The sequence below is a fragment of the Maniola jurtina genome, chromosome 12 (assembly GCF_905333055.1).
Source record: "Maniola jurtina chromosome 12, ilManJurt1.1, whole genome shotgun sequence".
Taxonomy (NCBI): Eukaryota; Metazoa; Arthropoda; class Insecta; order Lepidoptera; family Nymphalidae; genus Maniola; species Maniola jurtina.
In genome coordinates this window covers 8,312,549-8,336,145 of record NC_060040.1, presented here as the reverse complement: position 1 = coordinate 8,336,145, position 23,597 = coordinate 8,312,549, and the positions used below count along the sequence as shown (strand labels likewise).

Genomic DNA, 23,597 nt, shown 5'->3' with positions numbered 1-23,597 from the left:
GCTTATAAAATTGAGATTGGTTGCGTAATAATATTATGAAGGAATATTTTATGCAGATAGTATGAATGCAGAATCATTTTAGTGTGATTTTTTAGATAAATGAAAGTTGATTGATTGAACGATTGATTGGTTGAACCGGACGTGGTAATTAGAAAATGGCGTCTAGGATTAAAAGTTAAAACATAGGTGATGGGTATATTATACTCTTTGTCTATGATGTTGTGGTTATGAATGCGTGATGTACGCTAAGCTTTATTCATGGAACATAGACTACTAGTTAATCTATGGTCATAGAGTATATCAATATATAGTGAGCTGAGGAGTCTGTGGACGATAGGCTTTTTAGTCATTACATTTATTAAATGTGGTAAAACGTATAAATAGACAAGTAATTTAGTTTAATAAAGAGGATTAATTATAAGATTAATTTTGAGACAAATTTCGGAACCCGTACGTAAAGATAAAAGAGTTGAGTATCATATTTCAAATTTGCCGCGTAAATACACAAATTCAAGTTCGATCCTGTATCAGACATCGGCCATTTTTATTTTTCTTACAAAGAGACGCGAGTTTGGAAAACCATAAAAAAACGCTGAATCAGTATAAAGTTAATATAATTAAACGGGTAAGCACATTCGTTTTGTACCTTATAAGACGACCATTATATTTCTATCGTTTGATAATTTGAGCACGCTATTCATGTCGAGTTTTGTGATGAAAAGTTTATTTGCACGGTCAAATCGAAGATCAAAACTATTTATGAAAATTTTCATATAGGAACATTATTATATGAGTTGTGTTTATATTTAGTAAAGATTTTAATTACTTAATGAAGAAACCTGCTGTTGAGTGTTAATAGATCTTAACTCACTTCAATAATGTGACTAGATTCGAACAAGTTAGCGAGATGGTCGGTTAGATATTTGAATTCAGACATATCGGAAGTTCGTTGTGAGACTCGCCACAAATTTTCAAGTCACAGTATTAGTGTAATTAAACGTGAATATGTACTTGTTTTAGGCAACTACACGAGGTCACGATCAGTATTTTACTTCTAAGTGCTTACAGAAATTAGTAAAAGGTAAGTTTTGGATATATTATAGTTATAGGAACAGTAGTACTTTCAAACGAAAGTTACAATTAATTACCCTTATGCTAGCTAACTAAACTGAAATTAAACCTAATTATCCATGTGTAAGACAATATCCAGAAGTACAACTTGACTCACAGTACCGGATGAATAATTATTTGTATGTATGCATATACATACTTTATTTATCAAAGTTAGATAATTACAAAATTTTATTATCTTTATATGGTTGCAAGAACAATTTACCTGAGTTGAAAAAATAGTTTCAAGTTGACTTGTAGAATTTAGTGGAAGTTTTATGTTTAGAGATACAGTGTCCATGAATGATTTTAAATATTAAATAATGGCAGATATTGCTTATTATTATTGCTCTCAGATTCCATACAATAAGTAAATCAATATTTCAAAAGTAATTTTTCTAAAAAGGAATTAAAATTAAAGTTAATGCTATAGGGTGTACAGTTAGCAGGAACTATAACAACAAATTCTCAAAATATTTTTATATTTGTTTTTCATTGTCTTGATTATGAGTTTATGGTGATGATACATACCTACATGGACGGTACCTATATATCTTAAGTGTTATAACTAAAATAATGTACTTGGTGTTTCAATTTTCAATAATATGGAAATAACTTAATTCTATATTAATAAATTAAGTTAATAGTAACAACTACTATAGTTAAAGGCTTAAAAATTCTTATCTGACTAAGTATCTGTGCTATTGACATAGAGTAGAATTTTGGGGTAACTCATGTATGAGAAATATTTTTACTTTTCAAAGTACTTGTGCTGTTGGCCTAAAGATGAATGTCTTGTGTGTGTGTGACTTATTTAAAATGTGAGTAAGTGTGTATACCTGATGATAGGTTATTATATACTTACCTATGTTTATTGTAGGTTATTATACCTAGCCTAAATCATACTTCCAGAATAATTGACTGCAAAATGGAAGAAATACTCTTAAATCGTTTGTCCACTTTTGTCAAAGAAGTGAAATCTCTCTCGGATCAAGCTCTCAATTTATGTCAAACTCTTCATGAAAATGATGAAAACTTAGAATCAGCAAGGATTGTTAGGTCTAAATTGAAAGCAATTTTATCTCGGTTTACCACGGAATTATATAATTATTTCAAAATTTGTAACGACCCTAATCCAGACGAGATATCAGATTTGACTAATGATCAACTTCGAGGTGAAGAAAATTTAGCAGAGCTAGAGGCAAGATTAGCCATGAAGAGTGAGAAGTCAGTGATGTTACCTCAGCAAAGTGATTATTCATCATACAGCAAACTACCAGATTTGCATTTACCAGAGTTTAGTGGTAATTTGCTTGAATGGCACCAATTTTGGGATCAGTTCACATCAAACATGAACCGAAGAAAATTGAATGATGTCGACAAGTTGCTGTATCTCAAAAGTTCTCTCAAAGGAGATGCTGCTAGACTTATAGATGGACTTGAAACAACAAATCGAAATTATCAGATTGCTGTCAATACTTTAAAGGCTCGATATGGGAAAGAAAATGAAATTGTATATGCGCATCATAACGCTCTAAAGAAAATCAAGCGAGCGGAAAAGATGGAGGATTGTAAAGGAACTTTGGATGAGATAGAACGACATCTCCAAGTACTTCAACCTATGGGAGAAAATACCAATTCCAATCAAATGCGATTTCTTATTATGGAAAAGTTTCCAACTGAGATTATCTATGAAATGAAAATAAGATTGGACTCTGACCGGACAGAGTCAGTCGAAGACATATTGACACAACTTTCAAGAGTGATCTCAGTTAAAGAGGAAGCACGAATGATAACTCAAGAAAGTACCATGGAAGGAGCGCCACAATACACTGTGGAAACTTTACATGTGAAGGAAACTGTTCTCCAAAACAAAGGACATTCTTCTAAGATGAAGAATACCAAACTATGTCGAATTCTAATGGATTGTGGTAGTCAAAGGAGCTATATCACTGAAAGGATTGCCAAGGATTTGAATCTTCCAGTTGAAGAGCAAAATAATCTTTCAATATTTACGTTTGGAGCACAGAAGCCCAAGGAAATAGAAAGTCCATTAGTTAAAGTAAGGTTAGTTACACAGAGTAAAGCGATTAGGACTGTATGTGCCAACGTGGTACCTTCAATATCTCAGGGAGTTCCACATCCAGAAAAGGACTTACTTGACTGCAAGATCAAGGAAAATTACATCTTAGCAGATAATGGTACATTGTCAGACAGAGTAGACATTTTACTAGGAAATGATTATTATTACACGATTATGTCAACGAAGAAGGTTCGTATTGCAGAAGACTTATACCTCATTGAATCGGAATTCGGATGGATGCTTTCGGGCAAAACTTCAGAGAATAACAACACAGTTGAACAACTGTCAGTATTGACATATTGTCAATCTTCATGTGAAGTCAGACTGAATCAACCAGATCCACCATTAGACAATGGAGACTTAAAACGTTTGTGGGATTTGGAGTCGATTGGAATCACCGATTCACCAAAATTAAGTCGCGATGAAGAAGCTATCAAACACTTCAATGAAACAACTGAGTACAGAGATAACAGATATTATATTAGTTGGCCATGGAACGACTATCCAACAGACTTACCATCTAACTTTGGATTAGCGTTCGGACGTCTAGTAAGTTTAGTTAAAAGATCAGACTCTGAAACTCTAACAATATATGATCAAACATTAAGAGAACAACTGGAAAATGAAATCATTGAAGAAGTCCCAAACACAGAGGAAAAGGATCATCCAATACATTACATACCATTTCATGGAGTGTTGACACCGGGAAAACCTTTGAGAATCGTATACGACGCTTCAGCAAAGACCAAAGATAACAAGAGTTTAAATCAATATCTTTATTGTGGACCACTATTATTAGAAGATTTAACAGGATTACTAATTAAATTTAGATGTTATAAGGTTGGAATAACAGCTGATGTTGAAAAGGCATTTCTACAAATTGGACTTAAAGAACAGGACAGAGATGTCACAAGATTTCTATGGTTAAAAGATACCAAAAAACCAGTAACAAAAGATAATCTTCTTTACCTTAGATTCACTCGCGTTCCATTTGGAATAATATCCAGCCCATTTATTTTAAATGCTACAATCAAACATCATCTGATGAACGCCAAAAATAAAAGTGTTAGAAGATTAGCAAATGACATTTATGTAGACAACGTTGTGACTGGAGCCAACACTGCAACGGAAGTCGAAGAGTTATATAGAAACTCAAAGGAGGCATTCCAAGAAATCTCAATGAACTTGAGACAATGGAGTTCTAATTCAACGGATTTCATGCAACAAATACCTGATTGTTGTCCAGAAGAGATAGTAAAAGTATTGGGTCTAGACTGGCACATAAAAGATGATACATTACACTTGAGGACCAACAAAATTATAAACAATGCTAATACCAAAAGAGGTATTCTGAAAAGCGTTGCATCTTATTTCGATCCATGTGGATTTATAGTTCCCACTCTGTTAGCTGCTAAAATCTTACTGCAGGACCTGTGGAAGATGAAAATAAAATGGGACTCACCATTACCCAAGGATATCGTTGAAAAATGGAAGGATATTCAAGAAGACTTGGAAGGAGTCAAGGAAATAAGTTTAGCTAGATGCTATATGAAGAATCCTCAATGTAACGACTTTGAAATTCATTGTTTCACGGACTCTTCAACAAGAGCCTATGCAGCTGTAGTTTATATCGTTGGAAATGATCAGAAAAGTTTTGTTATTGGAAAATCGAGATTAGTACCGATAAAAGACCAAGAAAATCTAAAAATCCCTCGTTTAGAGCTGTTGGGCGTATTGATTGGAAGCCGATTAATACAATATGTTCTTAAATTCATTGATTTTAATATAACTAAACAAATATTATGGACAGACAGTCAAATTGTTATTGATTGGATTAACTCAACTAAATTACTAACACCATTTGTTGCCAGAAGGATCAATGAGATCAAACAAAATAAAAATTTAATCGTCAAATACGTACCGTCAGCACTGAATCCTGCTGATGTTGCTACCAGATCAACAAGCGCAAAGGAGGATCAAGAGAAATGGTTAAATGGACCAAATTTTTTGCTTGAGAAACCTGACAGTTGGTCAGGGAAATTCAATATCGATACTTTTTTAGTTGGGGAGGGTCTGACGAAGACTAGTGATACGCAAAGTTGTTCACAAATGGAAGTAGAAGGTCAGATGAACACCAATGAGGTTCAAGAACAGGTTCCAGAGGTAATAGAATTGGAAGATTCTATAGATGACAACAGACAAGACAACGCATCTAAAGAACAAGAAGTAGAGACTGAATGTCTGGATAACAGCATAAATGAAATTAAGAAAATACAAGCTGAATACTTCAAAGAAGAAGTAAATGGTAAAGAAACAAGTCTCAGTCGTAATTTGGGAGTGTTCAAGGACGTTGACGGAATTTTACGATGTAAGGGTAGGTTTCAATATGCTGAATGGTCTTTCGACAAAAGGTACCCCATACTTATACCTAAAGGTTGTGATTTCACTGATAAAATTATAAGAAAAACACATGAAAAGAACTATCATGTGGGTGTCAATCATACTCTGAGCCTGATTCGTCAGAAGTACTGGATACCACAAGGCAAACGTGAAGTTCGAAAGAAGTTGGAAAAATGTCCACGTTGCGTGAAACATGGAGGTGGACCATTCAAAGCACCACCCATACCTGCATTACCACATGAAAGGGTAAATTATAGCAAACCATTTACATTTACTGGTATTGACTATCTGGGACCAGTGTTAGTTAAAACAGAAGGAGGAACGAGCAAAAGATGGATATGCTTATTAACATGTTTGGCAGTTAGAGCAGTACACTTAGAAGTGGTAGACGATTTGTCAGCTGAAGAAGGTTTACTCGCTCTGAGGCGAATGATTGCGACCAGAGGAGTACCAACTCTAATTACATCAGATAACGCATTACATTTCAAATTAATAGCTGATATAGTTTCCAATGCATACTGTGTTAAAAATAAAATAAAATGGCGATTCATACCTGAACTCGCACCTTGGTATGGAGGATTTTACGAACGGCTCGTAAGACTCGTAAAACATTGTATGCGAAGAACACTTCAAAAGCATCTTTTAAAGGATAATCAACTTGCAACAATAGTTAAGGAAATAGAAGCAATAATAAACACCAGACCATTGACAGCCGTAGATTCAGAGCTAGAACATGTCCTGACACCTGCGGATTTTCTACAAATGGATAGATGTATCAGTGTAGAAACAGCACCAGATAACATTCCATTGCAAGGTACATCGACAAAGACCAACTTAGTCCAGGGCTGGAGAAGAGCTCGTATACTGTTAGAAGAATTTAAAGAAATGTTTAGTAATCGCTACTTACCGAGCTTACGTGAGAGATACAGTCACTCGCTCAAACAACCACGTGTGACTTCAAAACTTATCCCAAAAGAAGGCCAGTTGGTTCAGTTGAAAGGAGATAAAAATCGTGAAGGCTGGAAAGTAGGTAAAATAGTTTCTTTAATTAAGAGTTCTGATGGTTTAACGAGAGTGGCTCAAGTGAAAGTAGGAGACACTATATTCACCCGTTCTATTGCTCACTTATATCCGCTTGAAGTAGAAGACGGTGTCCAATGGGAACCGATACTTCAAGATGCAAAACAATATTCTGAAGTCCAAAAATTATCTAATGAAGTTTCCAAAGAGTTGGTAACTGCACCAGATACTGTTACAATAGAATCGGTGAACGCACAAAAGGAAACGTTAAATGATAATGACATTGAAATGAGACAAATTGAAAACATAGATGAGACGGAAAATACAGCAGATGTTGCAAATAATGAAGCAGACATAGAGACTGAGAGCATGGAAAAGGATAGAGTTGTAAATGATCTGAGAGATGATTCTGATGTGAGGGACAAATATTTGATGACAACGAATGAGGATACGGAAGAACGATCCGAAGACATTGGTCACAAGCGAGTTGCAGCGGTCCGAGCCCTTGAAAAGATAAGGGAATGGACGCGCAAGTTGCTTACCTTGTTGTAATCAACCGTTCTCGGCGGGAGTGTCGCGGAAACCGCGAATGTAAATATTGTATATAGCAACACCGATACTCTATGGTGAGTATGTCTTTGGTTTCCTTTAGTATAACAAAGAATGCAAGTTTCGACATGTCTGAGTTTGATGGCCGCCGAACGCGCCAAAATATCTTAACTTCATATATTAGTTAATTGTTAGTGTGAATGATACGTGTTGGACTGTGTCACCGTGCTGCAACGCTAGTAACATTCGTTGGTGTGAATATATGTGAATGATGTGTGCTGGGCTGTGTCACCGTGCGGCAGCGCCAGGTCATCCATGCAGATGCATATCAGCTAAGTGCCTCAAGTTTACCTATTAATGCCGCGAGCTTCTCTTAGTTGTAATAAGGAGACAGATGAACAGCACGGCTCTGTTGCAGTGCCATACGAGCTTGATCATGAATTTCCCGGCCGCACAGGCGCAGGGCTTGAGTTTCCCGGTCGTAAAGACGCAGGGCTTGTCCAATTCCCAGGCCGCACAGGCGCAGGGGTGGTCGAAAAGACGTTGGACACATTACCGGTAATGTAGGACGATCTCAGGCTGTGAAGGTTAACCCCTGAACGGCGAGAGCGGTTTGATCCCGTTGGGTAGATTGCCGTAGCTATTGACACACGCTAAGTCCTTAAATTCGTGATGGTGGTCGAACGTCCTGTCGTGCGTTCGAACACCAGGCATGGAAACAATGTAAACGATCGCTCCCCTGTTCTCATGGTGATTAACTTATATCTATGACAATAAAGTAGACAGTACAAACATTGGTGTTTTCTACTTGTACAAGCTTAAGGCATTTAGTGGATTCAGTGTGAATCATAGCTGAAATAAAATATTACAGATGGTGACACGGTTGCACACTAGCCTGTCAAGGACAGTGGTTTCCAGTGGCTGGTACATCGGTCACTTACAAGTGGCAGGATTGAAGGTGAGAGTAACAGATTGCAATAATAGATTCATAATAAATAACTAGAATCTGGGCGATTTGCTTCGCTATCTGAAGACGCAGTAGTTAGTCTTCCCCCCTACAGAGATATGCGACAACCGTCTCGCTCCAGTGTACCGTGCATCCTGCCTTATGTACACTGTACAAAGTATAATTTTCTGAATGTTTAAGTTTATCAGTATCCTTAACTCTAGAGATAGCAACAGTAATTATGGGCGAGGATACTTTTGTCGATATCTCTATTAAACAAATATTTTACAGACTAAAGCCAAGACCACATCACTACACTTATTCACAGAATGTATTGACAGATATTCGTATTTTATTTGGTAGTTAACTATTATGGGAATTCAAAAGTAATATTAATAGTAGTTACATTATTACTGTCATTATTATTCATAACTTATTCGTCTACTTATAATTAAGCTTTTTCTAATTTAGGTACCTATCATTGCATGTACATCCACGGACCAAGACATTCTTCATTCACCCAGTGTTGGTTGGTATTGGTATTTCTCGAAAAAAAAAAGATTTAAAAACTTTCTTTCTCAATAAATAAGCACCTACTTTAAATTCTTGGTAAGGGTAAGGCATGTTTGTTTTAAAATTACCAGTTCCGAGATAACCAACCTCCTGCGGGGAAAGACATGTGTTTACCATTTTATGTTGAAATGCACTACCGTCACAAATTGTCCCAGTCGATTGTTAATTAAACAATCAAACGGGCCCCGCATACCTCGTCCGTCTCAATTGTAAACAGTTATTGGAAATCAATTGACACTGACTTCAATTGATTTAATAGGTTGGATGAATGACGTTCGACAACAATATCAATCATGCTATCAAGTATCAAATGATTACCAACTGATTACTAACCTACCGGAGCAAATGGTCCGTGCAAGAACACTTCATATTGTTACGGGCATGTTACGAGTTGGAACTTTGGATTGGAATGAGACATGGAGGTCCTATTTACCTAATAGCATAGTTCATGACAATCATGACAGAGGGAATTTCTAACAAAAGATCGAAAGTTTGATGCCACTTATAGCAGACATCAAATGTTTCTACATTAGACGGTATATAGGTACTAGGTAGTGTATGAATCGCCTGATTTCACGTCACTCATAGCCTAATATTTGACATAGGTTTATTATCATCGATCCAAGATCAAATCGAGAATTACCTCTTCACTCTACTAATGGCACAGTTTTAATATCGGACAACTGTGCTACTGGGCTAATGGTAAGATTTAACAGTTTGCTGCCAAATCTGTTTGTAATGAACTTCGATTTGGTATAGCTGTACGTGAGATTTTGTTTACCCTTTGTCTTGTTTCATTTTACGTTTGCATATTCATGGATGCCGCTGATAAGAATATCCCAAAACACTAATAAGGCCATAGCTTGTTCTTGAGGAAAAAGTAACCCAATTTGCCTTGAAAATCGTTCCAACTGTGTAGCTTTTTATTTTTGGATTAAAATATACTTATTTTTTAATTCATGAACTGTAGACGGTGAATTGATATTATACAGTTGTTATACAGGCTCAAGTCCGAATTGCTCAAACCTTATATGCTGCAGCCTGCAGGGTACCTACTGGATTCCTAAGCTGTAGAGACTTAGGAAGTATATTATATGGTCAGTTGATATTGTAGGTATCGAGTATTGACTACCTATAACATTTAAATTTTGAAGTTTCATTTTGCCTTAGTCGATGAATCAGTAGATACCATGCTAGTAGAGTGAAAGTGAGGTCGCGCGGCGCTTTCTATCCGCCATTGCTATCGCAACAGCTCGCGCCAACCTTGCGAAAGCCACAAGCTGCGACTAGTCAGTTGGAAAGCTGGGACTTAGAATATACCGAACACGTTTTATAGGTACCTTACCCATGGTTATGTACCAACATTCTACTTTTTTTTTAAACTAAGTAGATTATGTAGGCTTGCGAATCTGCTGTCACAGATTTGGATCATGGATTAAACTACCATGTTAAAAGTTCACACAGGGTGATTTTACTATATGAGGACTAATACTATGGGGTAACTCTGTCGATATTATAAATGCTTTCAGAGTACAAAAAAAATGTATCAGATCACTGTGTGGTGCGGATATAATAGCTCCATGTCGGCCTTTATTTAAAAAGAAAAAGATATTACCTTTGCCATGTCTATATATATTTGAGACATGTCTATTTGTAAAGAAACATGAGCATCTATTTGATAGGAAGCCTGACAACGAAAGCTGGCGACAAAAATTTAAATTGGAAATACCACGACAAAGACTAGCGATATGCTCTCGTAATTCATATTGTATGGCTGTCACCCTATATAATAAGTTATCTGATAACATAAAAAATTTACCAATGTCGAAGTTTAGGATAAAGTTATTTGATTATTTAATTGACCAATGTTTTTATAGCGTTAAAGATTTTTTAGATAGCTGTAAGATCTGACATATTATTATTATTGATTTATGATTTATGATTTTTTATTGTTACTGATTGATTTATGATTTTTTATTATTATTGATTTATGATTATGATATTGTAACTCCATGCAAAAAAGAAATTGTTATGACTAGGATAATTATGATAATACATTTATGAGATAGCCTATTTGTTCAAAAAAATAAGTCTGATTTCTACACAAAAAAAAAGCCAGAAGGTTTTCAACACGAGGTATCCAAATAAACTCATAATTCCTTTAATTAATTTAAATGAGTGTTTCTACAGTTTAAATGAATTCTTCAACACTAAATGATTTATTATGAGGAACTAGTCTATTAATCAATTATTAAGTATGTTAATTGTATACTCTTGTGACTTTTTTGTTGACATTTTACATAGATAATACATGATTTATTAAATTATTTACATTTTAATTTTAAGAGCTCTAAATTATATTTTATTTAACAGTAATGATGGTGTTGTGAAATCAGACCTTTTTATGACTATGTATATGTATACCTACCTAAGTATGACTGTAAGGTGTAAGGTATTTTGAGCATATTCAATGTACATTTAAACTATTTAGTGTAGTTTACATTGCTTATGTAAAATATTTGCACGCCATTACATGGCAAGTGTAGTGACACTAAAATAAATTGTAAAATCTATGCTACCTACATTTGAGCAAATAAATGATGATTTGATTTTGATTTGAGAAAGAAATTTTACAGTAACCGAATAGCAGTTCATACGCGCTGGTCTCCAATCAAAAATACATTTTGTCAGTGCAATATTCATGGACAAGGTGTAGGTCTATTAGGAAGTGCAATAAATTCGCAATTTATAAGTATGCGAATAGAAAAGGTAAATAGGTAAGAATGTTTTCTACGCTCGTTTTTTTAGCGCGGGGTTGGATGGCAGGTTATTCGACAGTCAGGTCATAGCAGTGACTGGCAAAACACAGTAAAACATCTCGGAGGTTGGCAACCATTTATAGGGCTATCTGCACATTGGATGCTGCTGTGTGGAATAAGGATTTACTCTTCAGGTACTATTGCCGTAAATGCTTCAGTCAAGATGTTCTCTTCAGCCAGGTGGTCTTCTGCTAGCTATTCTTCCTTTAATTATGAGCTGCGATCGTTTTTGCTATGTCTCACAAAGTCCAACTTCCGTACTTTTAGGTTTCAGGATTTCAAGATCAGACAGCAAAACATATCTAATAAAGTCTAGTGGATGCTTTAGTTTGCAGTAATAATAATTTAATCTAAAGGGCTAAATAAAAGTAGGCATGTCATAAAATAAATCTATTAGGCAACGACAACGACTGGCCTAGTCAAGTTTACCAAAATGCATTTTTCGCTCAGAACAACTAAACGTGGCAATATATTCTATTTACTTCTGTTTTCTGTTCTCTCAGTAGTGTCATTGGTACCTTCAATTTATGTGACTTTTTATTCGGAAGGTGTATGCCGTGAAAACCCAATGGGGCACATTTATTTGTTTAAGAATTATTCTAATGGGAATATAGCAGATATGCTCATACCACCGCGGCATTAGACCGAAGGACGTTAGTATTATCGTGTAAGTACTCTGCGACCGAAGTAAATTTTATGATCAACTAGAGGATGCCCGCGACTTCATCCGTCTGTACTTAGGTTTTTAAAGATTTCATGGGAACTGTTAATTTTCCGGGATAAAAAGTAGCTAATATCCATTACATGGACGCGAGCTACCTTGGTACCAAATTTCATACAAATCGGTTAAGCGGATGGATCTTTAGGAATCCCGTGGAAACTCTTTGATTTTCCGGGATAAAAGTAGCATATGTCCGTCCCGGGGATATAAGTTAAATCTGTACCAAATTTCGTTATAATCGGTTAAAGTGTTGGGCCGTGAAAAGGTAGCTCACAAACAGACAGACAGACAGACGGATAGGCACACTTTCGCATTTATAATATTAGTATGGCAGTATGGAAGTATGGATAAAAAACCCAGCGTAACTTCAACTGCGTGCAAACCACACAATAGGTCTGTAATCTGTATCGTTATAGTGTGTGAGGGCATTCTTCGTTCATGTGAAGGCGAAGAACACAATGAGCATTGTGCAATCTCCACAGACAAACGATGTGAAACGAGATCCTTGTACATACATGCATATGTATAACTTAGCATAACAAAATTGTCATCTTAAAACTACGCATTAGCAATATATGAGTTAATATGATTGAGTCAGAATTTAGCCAAGGCAAGAAGAATCCAATAAGACAGGATACCTTAACCGCCTCTAAAATGATACCTTTTTTGAAAACCTAACCTAAACCTTAATTTATTCCATTTAACCAAAAACTTTAAGGCCAGATTTTGCTGATTCGATATGAGTATTGAGTGCCAATTGCTTCCTTGCTTCCAAAGTCCAAACAAACACAGGAGAAAATTATTAACAAACACAATAATATGTAGGTTCACGTTATGAAATCTCTGGTTATGACAACACATTTTGTTGATAAAAATGTGCTAAACTGCGTTAATGATATAGAATACATTATGAAAGAAGACAACGATAGAGTAATAAGAGGTCACAACTGTAAGGTTATTTTTAAAAATTGATTTGAGTTGTCAAAAAATAATATAAAATTATTAATTTACCTAATGCAGGTAGTTTGATAAAATCGATATTTGGCTCATTCGATGTCATACAATCTGTTGCTAGGAGGCCAACAAGATTGAACTTGCATAAATACGGGTGTTTCGAAGGTTTTAGTTCAGTCTCCTTCTGAGATTCGGAGCGATATCGCATATTTTCGGTATTTGGATTGTGAACTGAATAATTAGATGTTGTGATAGCAATCACGCTCTAATTAAATTATTTATTTTGGCATTAGTTTGTTTAGATTAAAACTCTCGGATAACCTTACACATTAAACTTGTGTTTTTTTTGTGTTGGTTTTGGAGAGGACATTCCAATAATTCGATAAAAATATTTAAATAATACCTGCTTTTCTGAGTGACGCCTATAATTCAGAAGTGGGACGTGTCTCACGTTGCCTTAATTTCGCTTTGGTATCTTTTTTAAACAACCCACATTTGATTAAAATTTTTATTTGAGTTTGATTTGGTGATTAAAATTTTTAGTTTTTTTTAAGAATTTAGTCTTTTGTGAATTGGAAAGTAATTTGCAATGAGTGGTTCAGATTTTGTATACATCGAATGAGAAGTTAGTCGTTTGGATTTATTGTTGACTTGATATTAAAACTGAGAGTTCGGCAGTTCAAGGGTAGGTTTTAATGATTTGACGGAGGGCAGGATAGCCCATGATTTGGATTTGACTTAGGGCAAGGAAGCCCGCGACTGACATGACAAGATTGATTAGAAACACGAGGACGTGTTAAATTCAGGACGGCCGAACTGTAAGGTTATTTTTAAAAATTGATTTGAGTTGTCAAAAAATAATATAAAATTATTAATTTACCTAATGCAGGTAGTTTGATAAAATCGATATTTGGCTCATTCGATGTCATACAATCTGTTGCTAGGAGGCCAACAAGATTGAACTTGCATAAATACGGGTGTTTCGAAGGTTTTAGTTCAGTCTCCTTCTGAGATTCGGAGCGATATCGCATATTTTCGGTATTTGGATTGTGAACTGAATAATTAGATGTTGTGATAGCAATCACGCTCTAATTAAATTATTTATTTTGGCATTAGTTTGTTTAGATTAAAACTCTCGGATAACCTTACACATTAAACTTGTGTTTTTTTTGTGTTGGTTTTGGAGAGGACATTCCAATAATTCGATAAAAATATTTGAATAATACCTGCTTTTCTGAGTGACGCCTATACAAGTCACAACACAACAAATACGATGGTACTTTTAAAAAACAGGGTAGGAAATAAAGGAGTAGGCTCACCAAAATAACGTTAAGATTTCCGTTTCCATTTTCCACTTGCTTACGTGCTCAAGTAGGTATAATCTAGAAGAAGAAGCATAAAGCATAACCATTTTAAAATTAGGTGAGTAGCTAAATTAATCTGAGCTGTCCTTTGTTTCTTAAGGAGACATCGACCGCAATACAACGTGATCTTTTTGTCGGCTTTTACTAATAACAATCTAATATAATCCTATAAGCAAACACATTGGGAACATTAACTTTTAAATGAACGTCTTCCGTTACTTCTTTTAATCAATACTTTGACGAGTTTGGTTGTAATTCAGCAATGGATCTTAAAACATAAATGGAAACTTGCTTTAATGAAGCAGAGCCACAGCTTGATTTGGGAGGCCCGGTGACGTCATCCCTTCAAATTTGGCAATGCCAGGCGTTCGACCTCCAACTGTAGCAACACGCGGTGTGGCGTCGTGACTTCATGATGATACTGCGCAATAAGAGGCCCAAATGGATTGAGCTTGTTCTTAGGCGATTCTTATAAAATTGAGTTTTATCATATACAACGCAGTAGATCAAAACTTTAAGCAGATTTCGTTTTCGCACTTTCTAGCTGGGATTTAAGTAAAATCTAGTGTTCAAATAATTATGTAAAATTCTTTAAGTTAAGAACATAATAATCCGATCGCATAGGTAATAAATTTTCTGCTGGTCCTATTATTTCAAATTCAAATTCAAAATATTTTTATTCAATTAAACTTTTACAAGTGCTTTTGAATCGTCAAAATAATCTACCACTGGTTCGGAATGCCGTGAAGCCATGTCTTGCTGAAAATGAAAAATGCGTCAAAATCTTTGAGGAATATTATACTGCATAGCCTACATATTAACTCAATGGTCAATAGACTACCACACTACCTCACGCTCCCACATCCAAATGCTGTCGAAATATACAAGTGCGCGGCTGCTGCTATGCTTGTCCGTGGCTGGGTAAATGCCAGACATTTTTTGAACTCTTTTCGAACTCCGCGCTAAACGCTAATTAGGATTTCAGTAATGACTAAGGAGCTGGGGAGCATGGAAGCATTAATTTTATAGCTGCCGTAGAGAATATTGAACTTTTTCGTAGACTTTATGGTTGCTAGGTTAAAGACGATTACTTGCCTAGCCTGTTAGGCCCGATATCTATTGAAGCGGAGATGAGAGGAGATGCGCTCAGCCTGTTAGGCCCGGTATCTATCGAAGCGGAGATGAGAGATGTGTTCTGTCGACCAATCAGATTCATAATAGATGATGCGATAAAATTATGACGTCATCTTTTAAAAATCTGATTGGTGGGCTCACTGCGTGAGCTAACGTCATTTTCATTTTCAGTACAATGCGATGAGTTCACCACGTGCGGTTTTAGAGGTGCATTCAGGATTAGCCTAAAGATCTAGGTAGGTACCTTCCCATTGCCCATGTATGGCGTAGTCCACTTGTGTCTATAGATACGCCCACAGGAAAATCGCAATATCTACTAGGTATTTAAAACTAGATATATCTAGATGTTCGATCACTAGGTACGTGTAGGCTGAAGGTCGAAAATATTGCAACATGTCTCAAATTAGCCACTATGTAGGTAGATGTCCAAGACAATCGAAGACTTGGTCGTGGGAAAATCATTGTCATGGTGATTAAACATCAAGGTTGCTTGCTACTTTATCAGGACCACCTTAGAAAGGAGATTATTTTTACAGTCAAGAATAAAAGAATTTGTAAAACAAAACTGTGATAATAAAAAGAGGTTAGCTTGAGAATAGGCTATGCAGCAAAATGCAAATTAAAAGTTATTGGAACAAGGGTTACGACAAATCTATAGTTTTTGATCAGGATAGAGGTACAAAATCTAGTTCTAAAAATCTTTTGACAAACTGACTGAACTATGAGTCCTGTTGGACATATTTTAACTGAATCAATGTTTAACGGGATAAAGATTAGTACTTAATTTTAAATTCTAAGTAGGTATAATATATTTTTAGTTCTCTTACTATTTTTGTTGCAGCTAAAAGATGTGTTATAAAAAGACGTATAACCCTTGTATGCGGGTTGAAACAATGGAGACTGGTTGTCTTAGAAAAAAACAGCATGAACATTATTCACAAAGAAATTGCAAGCTTTTATATGCTGCAGCCCGTTTTTTTTTTAAATTCACAACTGGTTTTACCAATCATCCTGAAATTCTACATAACCTTATATTTTTATGTAAGTGTAGATTGAGGACTAAATTGTGTTAGTCTTCAAATTCTCAACACTAGATGTACATTATACAAATAAAATAAATTATTCAAGAGTTTCTGAAGACTGGATTTAATCGTTACGCAGCAAAAAAATACCACGAATGTAGCTTAGAGACACTAGCATCTAGCTGCTAATATCCACGTAGTCTATTGAGAATATCTCCGAGAGGGAAGGGATTAGATCAGCAGCGTTGAGTCAGCGTCGTGGCCCAAATTCCACCGAACACCATCCGCTAGAGATACTTTCAATGGAATACCATCCGAAACCCATTGAACACAAGCGCCAGAATGGTTTACAATTTACATCAATGGTTAAAGAGCCGTTGTTTCATGCTTTAGCTGTCTGTACCATTAAATGTCTAGCAGATGCTTTATGGTTGTTGAAATCTATTCGATTTGCTCTTGCTTCTGATAGTCTAATAATTTGGTTCAATTCACATAAGAATTCATGCATTCAACCGGAATTTGACATGACTTTTATAAAATTGTTTACTTGGTAGGTCAACGACTGATTTTTTATACCAAAAATATGAAGGTAGAAATTACAATTGCGCATGCACCTAGGATGGTCGAGCAATTGGGCAAAGGCCATAACATAGAGAACGAATTTTAGATCTTGAAAGTCGTAGTCCGAAGTACTTATCTGTGTGCTGGTGGTTAAAAGTAATACATTACTCAAATAGTTGGGAGGTCGCTGGAATAGGGCGCCACAATATACTTGGTACAATGGTTGCTATTATTAGTGAAGCGACCTTCAGGGCTGCGCCCGGGAATGTGTTCGATGGTTTCAAGAGCCCTATTTTCCGAGAATCGTGGTGCACGCGAGCACAACGCGTATTTTTTATAGTTCCTTCAGAAGATGGACGGATGAAACCAGTTTGATACTTAGCTACTCGCAACTGGTTTTATTCCGTAGAAGTAACTTGACGAACTGGTGGTTACATTAGGATCCCATGAGGTAGGACTAGAAGTCTTGAATCTGGATCGAGAGTGGTCGGGAGTGAGGGCTCCAGCTGCTCACTTTAGGTTTAGGTTTAAAGAGTTTTATTTCTCAGAAGAACAATGTTCACTTATATGAGAATAATAAATATAAATATAGATAAAACATAATTTTTAAAGGTACGGTGACTTTATACAATAATAATATTTTAAAACATGCTATATTCTAAGTTTACCATCTGTAAGACCTTGGGAAGGTGATAGCTTGCTGTGACACAAGCAGCTGTGCTTTAAAGCCAGGCACGTGAAGTTGGAGGACCACTTTCTTCGGGACGAGCCCAATGGGCATCGCGCAGGCAGCTGGCACCCATGCATTCATGAAATCTCGAAGCTTTTCAATATAGCGAGTGGTCACTGAGGTAGTTTTAGTTGGTAAAAATTCCACCAAAACCGATTTCTCCCCAAAAGGCTGGGTATCTTATGAAGGTTTCCTCTTCGTTTCTACAGTTGCGTTAGATTTTTAAAAAAGACATGCTTGCAGTTCATTAAGGAGAAAATTACCCTATTGAAATATTCGTAAAATAACTAATTCAAACTTAAAAATCTAAGTATGCCATACCTATTGTATTACAAATCTAGGTATGCCTACTTCATATTTAGGTAACTAGGTATGTAAATATTTACCATGAGCTGATTTAGTAATCTGTATGTCTGCATTACACACGTAGAGGATAAGTATTTATTAGTGTAAATTAAGATTTATAACTTAACAGGTTGTCAGGTTGTTTGAGCTTTGAGCTTTACCAGAAACAGAATAAATAAAGATACCTAGCCTACGAGATTTACGTTTGATCTATAATAAAGTTAATGGTGAAGTTTCGAGACGAAGGAGGCGAGCTATAAATTCCTTCGCCTTCTTAGCGCCAGCCTACCTGTGGAGTAAAAAAAGTATTCTGGTTGTTGGGCCGCGTCGGCGCTTTTGAGATAATTTATAAGGCTCTGCCTTTCTTGGAATTTCGAAATCTCGCCGAGATAGCTCCGTGCCCAACTCGCAGCTTCAGCGGATGGAATGTTCAATGTAACGGATTTGGATAGAAAAAAGTGTGCATTGTATTGAGATGTATTGTGTAAGGTTTTTGTATAGCATTCCAATTTAAAAAATCCTATTAAAAGTGAATAATTACGATTTTTATGGTCAACGTGATCTCAAAAAAAGCAGGGTTTGATTCTCCAATTCTCGTCCTATGATGAAACTGATGATGAGGCAGGTTATTTATAAGAAGTTAAGTAGCTAGGTACTGCTCAGATCTTTTGAAAGCATCGAATCATACGTGACAGAGAACACATACCATAGACTTGCATTTTTTTAATTTTGAGAATGTTGAAAAGCCAGCTAAATACAAGTTGGACTCACGTAATATAAAGAGTTCCCCGTACGTGGGCCCCGTAATCGTTTGCTGAAATAACTTGAAAAGTTGTGACGACTGTCGAAGTTTTTGGTACCTATCTAGGTAGCATGGTTACGGAATCCTACACGTGTACTTGACCAGTTTTCCCTTAGGTAGGTAGGTACCTACCTAAGAGAAAACCTCATGGTCGAAAATACGAGTAGGTCCCTAATACAACCCAACTTGTTCTTTGTTAAAAATGACTTTTGCAGGCCCTTTTTAATCTATTTTACAACCTTCTAGTATGCGGGCAAAGTCATTTATTCATCACTGCTGAGATGTAAAACAATACAGCAGCCATTTAAAAGCTTAATGTTTGAAAATAAGTTTCATGTTTCGTTTTATGCGTGAGCAAAGACGATGCTTTCTACATTCAAGTATTTTTGTATGTATTTTAAGGGCTTGGATAGACACGAAACGCGACAGCAGCGACGCCTTGTGTCGCAACTGTACTGATATTTCGAGCGTCCGCGTCGATTAGCGATAAAGTAACATGGTCCTAACTTGCTTGATTTTAAAGAGAAAAAAAATATTGAAAAAATTAAATATCACTTGCTTACGGTGTAGAAAGACCTCATAAGATCAAAACCTGGATGCCTGCGAGATGCCATTATTGTTCTCAAAGGTGTGTGAAGTCTGCCTATTCGCACTTGGCTAGCGTAGTGGACTATGGCCTAAATAATTATTATTCTGGAAGGAGACTCGTGTTTATTAGTGGGCCAGCGATGGGGGATGATTATGATGAAATTAAATAAAGTACAGTTGCGCGGCGTCTACGCACGTTTCAGTGTGAACCTTTACAGTTCCCCGTAATAAACTAGGGGCGTCAGTATTATTATTAGTTCAATGGGGGCGTGTGGCCTAGTTTTGATAACGCATATCAATCACAAACACTTGATAATAACTGTAAAACCTAAGAGTCGAAATCTTGTTCTCTTAAGCGGAATTTACATTACATTACTTACGTAATACATGTATTACGAAATTAGACGTTTATAAGTGCAATCTATACTTATAAATAAAATTATAGTGTCTGTCTGTAATTTCGAAATAACTACCTCATATTAAGCTCATATGGTTATTTCAACGATACCAACACTGAATCACACGTTTTTAAAATTTTTGTCTGTCTGTCTGTCTGTCTGTCTGTCTGTTTGAAAAGGCTAATCTTGGGAAAGGCTGAACTGATTTTGACGGTGTCGGGGCGAAACGTGCGTCGAGAGTAGTGGAAAAGTCTTGTGTGGTGTTGCATGTGAATGGTGGTGGCAGTGCTTGCTTGAGAACTTGGCTTTATTGCTTGGTTGGGGAGGTAAGCGGTGCTTAGCTTGTAACTGCATGTTTGACCATACAGATTTATCCTGTTGGCGGATTATAGCAAAATAATTTTTAACTGTTTCTTGATTTTGACGGGATTTTCACAGACAAGTAGAGAATTGACCAGGGAGTAACATAGGCTACTTTTTTAACCGACTTTCAAAAAAGGAGTTGTGTTTTTCTACCTATATACACCGAAATCTCCGAGATTTCTGAACCGATTTGCGTTATTTCTTTTTTAATCGATAGAGGAACTTTGCGACATTGTTTCATAAAAAATTTGGAGCTCAACTCCTCAATCCTGATGCTGCAGGGGATCTGACCAATCCACGCGGGCGAAGCTGCGGGCATCAGCTAGTCTATAATGAAATTAACGTCGATAGTGATACTAATTTCACGCGACTAAATTCGTAATGTAAATTCCGCTTTAGTCGAGTTACACTAGGTATTCGAATCACCAGGCATCACCCCTAGAAAATTCCTACTATTGTGTGATCAATGGAAAGGGGGCATGACCCTCATCAATGAGGAAATAGGACTAAGGAAGAAAAAGAGAATAATTTTAGGGCCTCGATGGACGGCGCTTCCCTCGCATTGTGTGCCCAAGCCTTAGCCGTCTGCCGTTCAGATGATTCTGGGAAAAGAAGGCCGCATACCACACTGAGGGCTGCCATTGGGCCGTTCAGCGTCCGCTTGTCTCGTAAGCGGTGTATTTCTTCAGACCCGTTTTGTACTGCAGTGCCAGAGACTTTCATGATTGTTTGTTTTTTAAAACTGTCGTTTTGCGCTCACGATAGGTACGTAGTACCTACCTACTTTGGTATTATTTACTGTATCTTTAAAATAATTTTAGTAGGTAACTATTTCGTATTAAAACGCCAGTTATTGTAAATATTGATGGCACTATCTCAGAATCCTTCCCGTAAGTCCCAGGATTACAAAGTTTCAAGTTTCAACGCAATCGGATGAATGACGCACGAACGCATAGGTAACGAACAGACAGACAAACATCAATTCTTATTAATATAAGATAGGCAGGTACTAGATGATACCCGCGACTTCGTCCACGTAGATTTAGGTTTTTTGAAAATTCAGTTCAGGCGAAAAGAAGTCTAAGATGCAAAATTTAAGGCCACTATTTTTCAAATGACGTAGATCCTCCGAAAGAAATACATACTTCCATATATAATAATATTATAAATGCGAAGGTGTGTCTGTTAATCTTTCTCTCTGTTTTTCATCACGAAAAATCAAAGGATCGGTTTGAAACTAGTCGGGCTTACATCGACTAATAAGTACGTGTAACAATCTATACTTATAATGGAGATCACTCATGATAGTTAAAACGTTAAAAAATCAAAGAGTTCTCACGGGATTTTAAAAAGTTCGTTCGGACGAAGTCCCATCATTTAGTTTCAAATAAATCCTTGTGGTTTTATACCAAAACACCTAAGGTTGTGTATCGCCCTCATCGGTGGTAGGTAAGCTAATATGGAGCTCCATGCTTCGTACTCTTTTTATTGTTCAGTCACGAATGACCACAAACGCAACCGGGTTAGTACCTATTAACCTGTTCCATTCATTGAAACTACGCAGCGTTAAGGACTAGGTAGGTACAGGGTATTTTAATGTTTTCTTTTGGCTAGGGAATAGGAGTACCTACTAGGCCTCTAATGCAAAACAATCTTAGGTAGGTAAACTGGTAAAATTAGTATATTATGTCAGATATTATGTCCTATTTCACCGTCGCAGTTAATTGAAATGATATGCTCCCAAAATACTGACCAGAAAGCACCGAACCACTAGACTAATATTTGCAAAGAAGTATGACAATGGGACGAAAACTCAATGCTAAACATAATATAATTATAATATACGAAGCATAAATTTATATACCTACCTTCTTAGTTATACTTAATAACTATCTAGGTACCAAGAGCCACTAACCATGACGCGACAGAGGAAACGTAGGTGTAAATACATAATTAAATCCTACACTTATTACGTAGTCATACATTATTCATTCATTCAATCCTCTATAAACGCAAAACCTCAATATTTTCATCCATATGTTTACGAACATTCAGATGGAAACTCCATTGCATCATTTTGCGTAACGTAAACGTAGATAAATCGATTTTCCTGTGCCGCGACCGCCCGCCCTTATCCCCGTAAAAGTAGCACAGTTGTAGTGAACCAGGAAATGCCGGGCAGAACACACGCTCGAGGCTCCTAAAATCAGGCATATGCCGCCTACAAGAATAACTGGACGTACTTTTAATAAACAATGGATTTATGTAAAGTGCTTCTATCACTGTTGAATTGCAATGGTGACTCCGTGGCTTCTACTTCGCGTGCGCAGTGCTCCCAGGATTCACAAGGTAATAATAATAAATCCTACTAATATTATAAATGTGAAAGTGTGGATGTTTGGATGTTTGTTACTCAATCACGCAAAAACGGCTGAACGGATTTGACTGTGAAATGGATATACTTATACAATATACTGGATTAGCACATAGGCCACTTTTTATCCCGGGAAATCAAAGAGTTCCCACGGGATTTTGAAAAACCTAACGCAGACGAAGTCGCGGGCATCAGCTAGTATTAAATAATTAAAAATAACATTTTTATTAACCTGCTTTTGTAAATTTAGGTAGGCATTCAAATCAAGGTTACAAGGTTCCACAAGGTTACAAGGATATGTACACAGACTATAAATGGCGGCGATTTTTTATTTTATGGGTGATACGGATCGATCAGCATTCATGATCTATAATTAATTATATTATTAGGTATACACAGAACAACAATAGTTCCTACATCAGTGGGCCTACGACATTGGCTATACTCCGCGAAGGGAACTCAGTAACCTAGCAAAAAAAAAGGTACTCATTGCTCTTGGCTGGAACTCTTTGCCTAAACAACGAGGAAGCGTGGCTGGTCTAAACCGATTTAAGTTCGACCAGTCCTAGGCTAGGGCCTAGGGAATAAGGGGTGGCTGCGATAAAGGCGTGTAGCCTAAAACAGCTCGGGATAGCGCAATACTTTTCGATTGGGTGATTGGGGAGTCAGCCTTATAGGACTGAAACATAGCTACGTGTGTCAAGAAAATTATTTCTAAGTACCTAGGTAGGGTAGGTAGGT

The 23,597-nt window shown here is 36.5% G+C and overlaps 3 protein-coding genes across 5 annotated transcripts in view; 2 read left to right on the top strand and 1 right to left on the bottom strand.

Annotated features, from left to right (window-relative positions):
• The window catches only part of LOC123870509 (uncharacterized oxidoreductase YtbE-like), a 43,602-nt gene that overhangs the window by 16,671 nt on the left and 3,334 nt on the right, over positions 1–23,597 (bottom strand). The window contains exons 1-2 of one of the 2 annotated variants that reach the window (XM_045913849.1): positions 14,832–14,954; positions 7,156–7,161 (exon numbers count right to left, since the gene is read on the bottom strand). The exons of the other annotated variant lie outside the window; for it this stretch is intronic. The gene's annotated coding sequence lies outside the window, so the exon portion shown is untranslated. Of the gene's footprint in view, positions 1–7,155; positions 7,162–14,831; positions 14,955–23,597 lie in introns of those variants that run through there. 2 annotated transcript variants of the gene reach the window in all.
• Positions 1,028–23,597, top strand: part of LOC123870506 — a 22,676-nt gene continuing 106 nt past the window's right edge. Inside the window, exons 1-4 of one of the 2 annotated variants that reach the window (XM_045913834.1) lie at positions 1,028–1,081; positions 2,023–7,239; positions 8,034–8,044; positions 22,629–22,635. In XM_045913834.1, coding sequence (XP_045769790.1) covers positions 2,039–7,165 — 5,127 coding nt within the window. In that variant the 5' untranslated portion in view covers positions 1,028–1,081; positions 2,023–2,038 and the 3' untranslated portion in view covers positions 7,166–7,239; positions 8,034–8,044; positions 22,629–22,635. Of the gene's footprint in view, positions 1,082–1,593; positions 7,240–8,033; positions 8,045–22,628; positions 22,636–23,597 lie in introns of those variants that run through there. The other variant, XM_045913833.1, reaches the window with a different exon arrangement.
• The window catches only part of LOC123870507 (death-associated inhibitor of apoptosis 1-like), a 15,742-nt gene continuing 14,657 nt past the window's right edge, over positions 22,513–23,597 (top strand). Inside the window, exon 1 of the mRNA XM_045913835.1 lies at positions 22,513–22,831. Within this exon, the coding sequence (XP_045769791.1) occupies positions 22,738–22,831 (94 nt within the window). The 5' untranslated portion in view covers positions 22,513–22,737. The remainder of the gene's footprint in view (positions 22,832–23,597) is intronic.